The sequence below is a fragment of the Austrofundulus limnaeus genome, unplaced genomic scaffold, assembly GCF_001266775.1.
Source record: "Austrofundulus limnaeus strain Quisiro unplaced genomic scaffold, Austrofundulus_limnaeus-1.0 Scaffold6, whole genome shotgun sequence".
Classification (NCBI taxonomy): domain Eukaryota; kingdom Metazoa; phylum Chordata; class Actinopteri; order Cyprinodontiformes; family Rivulidae; genus Austrofundulus; species Austrofundulus limnaeus.
Window position 1 is genome coordinate 5,123,756 of NW_013952408.1, and position 1,175 is coordinate 5,124,930.

The window sequence follows — 1,175 nt, forward strand, 5'->3', positions numbered from 1 at the left end:
GTTAGTGTAAAGTCATACTTCTGGACCTGGTATTCCTTTGTCTCCCTTTGCTCCTTTTGTGTAAAAACCATACCCAGGTTCTCCCTGATGACAGATTGGTACAAAGAAGAGAGTCAGAAAAGAACCAGCATTTTAAACCATTTAAAATGAAGCATGAACGTTACATAAAAAGAAACTTACTGTTTCACCTCTGCAGCCTTTGTCTCCCAGATCCCCTCTGTCTCCCTTTACACCCTGAATGAAATACACATTTCAGGTTATTGTTTAACAATTGCAGTAACATAACAGTGTTTGGTGTTACCTTTGAATAAAAATTGTATTCAATTTATTTAGTTTTTGATCTGTTTATTATCCGGGTTGGCTCTGTTTTTTAAAATTTTTTAATAATTTTTTTATTTATTATTTTTGACACCTGTCCAGGGTGTACCCTGCCCCTCACCCTTTGACTGCTGGATATGGGCACCAGTGACCCCCGTGACCCTAGAAAAGGAATAAACGGGTATAGATAATGAATGGATGGATGGATGGATGGATGGATGGATGGATGGATGGATGGATGGATGGATGGATGGATGGATGGATGGATATATATTATTTTTTTCTAAGCATTTATTTTAAAATTCTATCTATTTACAGACCTGGTTAGGAAAGTGTTTGCTCATGTTTTGCTATGTTAGACAGAATATTTACCTCTCATCAAGTGCTTCTCTGAGCTTAAATGGTTTCCTATACATTAAGTTCATAAAGACATGACGAAGGGCATTTAGGGAGGATATAAGTTTATGTTTCACTTTCCAGTGACTACTAGTGTCTCAGCTGATGAGAACACTTAAATCATCAACATAGTGACTGAAAAGAGAAATTAAAATTTCCTTCAAGAAAGCAATAAATCACACAGCCTGCCATTCATTGCAGCCGCCAATAATAATGACACTGCTATTGTGACACTTGGGCTCCCAGAAGATCTCACTCTCTGTGCATGAGGTGTCCAGTCAGTCAGAGATATCATCTGATTTTTTTTGTTGCAAATTATTTGAAAGTAAAAAAAATGTTGAAATGCTGAAATCTTAAAAGGAAAGATTGGATATGAATGTTAGTAGTTAGACCTGTCACTCAATGTTAAATTTACAGCGTTAACATATTTGACTGTTAAAATCAAAGCATTACAATTATTA

The 1,175-nt window shown here is 35.8% G+C and overlaps 1 protein-coding gene across 1 annotated transcript in view; it reads right to left on the reverse strand.

Moving 5' to 3' along the window:
• The window catches only part of LOC106532633 (collagen alpha-2(IV) chain), a 22,100-nt gene that overhangs the window by 15,814 nt on the left and 5,111 nt on the right, over positions 1-1,175 (reverse strand). Inside the window, exons 12-13 of the mRNA XM_014028751.1 lie at positions 181-234; positions 19-84 (exon numbers count right to left, since the gene is read on the reverse strand). Of these exons, the coding sequence (XP_013884205.1) occupies positions 19-84; positions 181-234 (120 nt within the window). The remainder of the gene's footprint in view (positions 1-18; positions 85-180; positions 235-1,175) is intronic.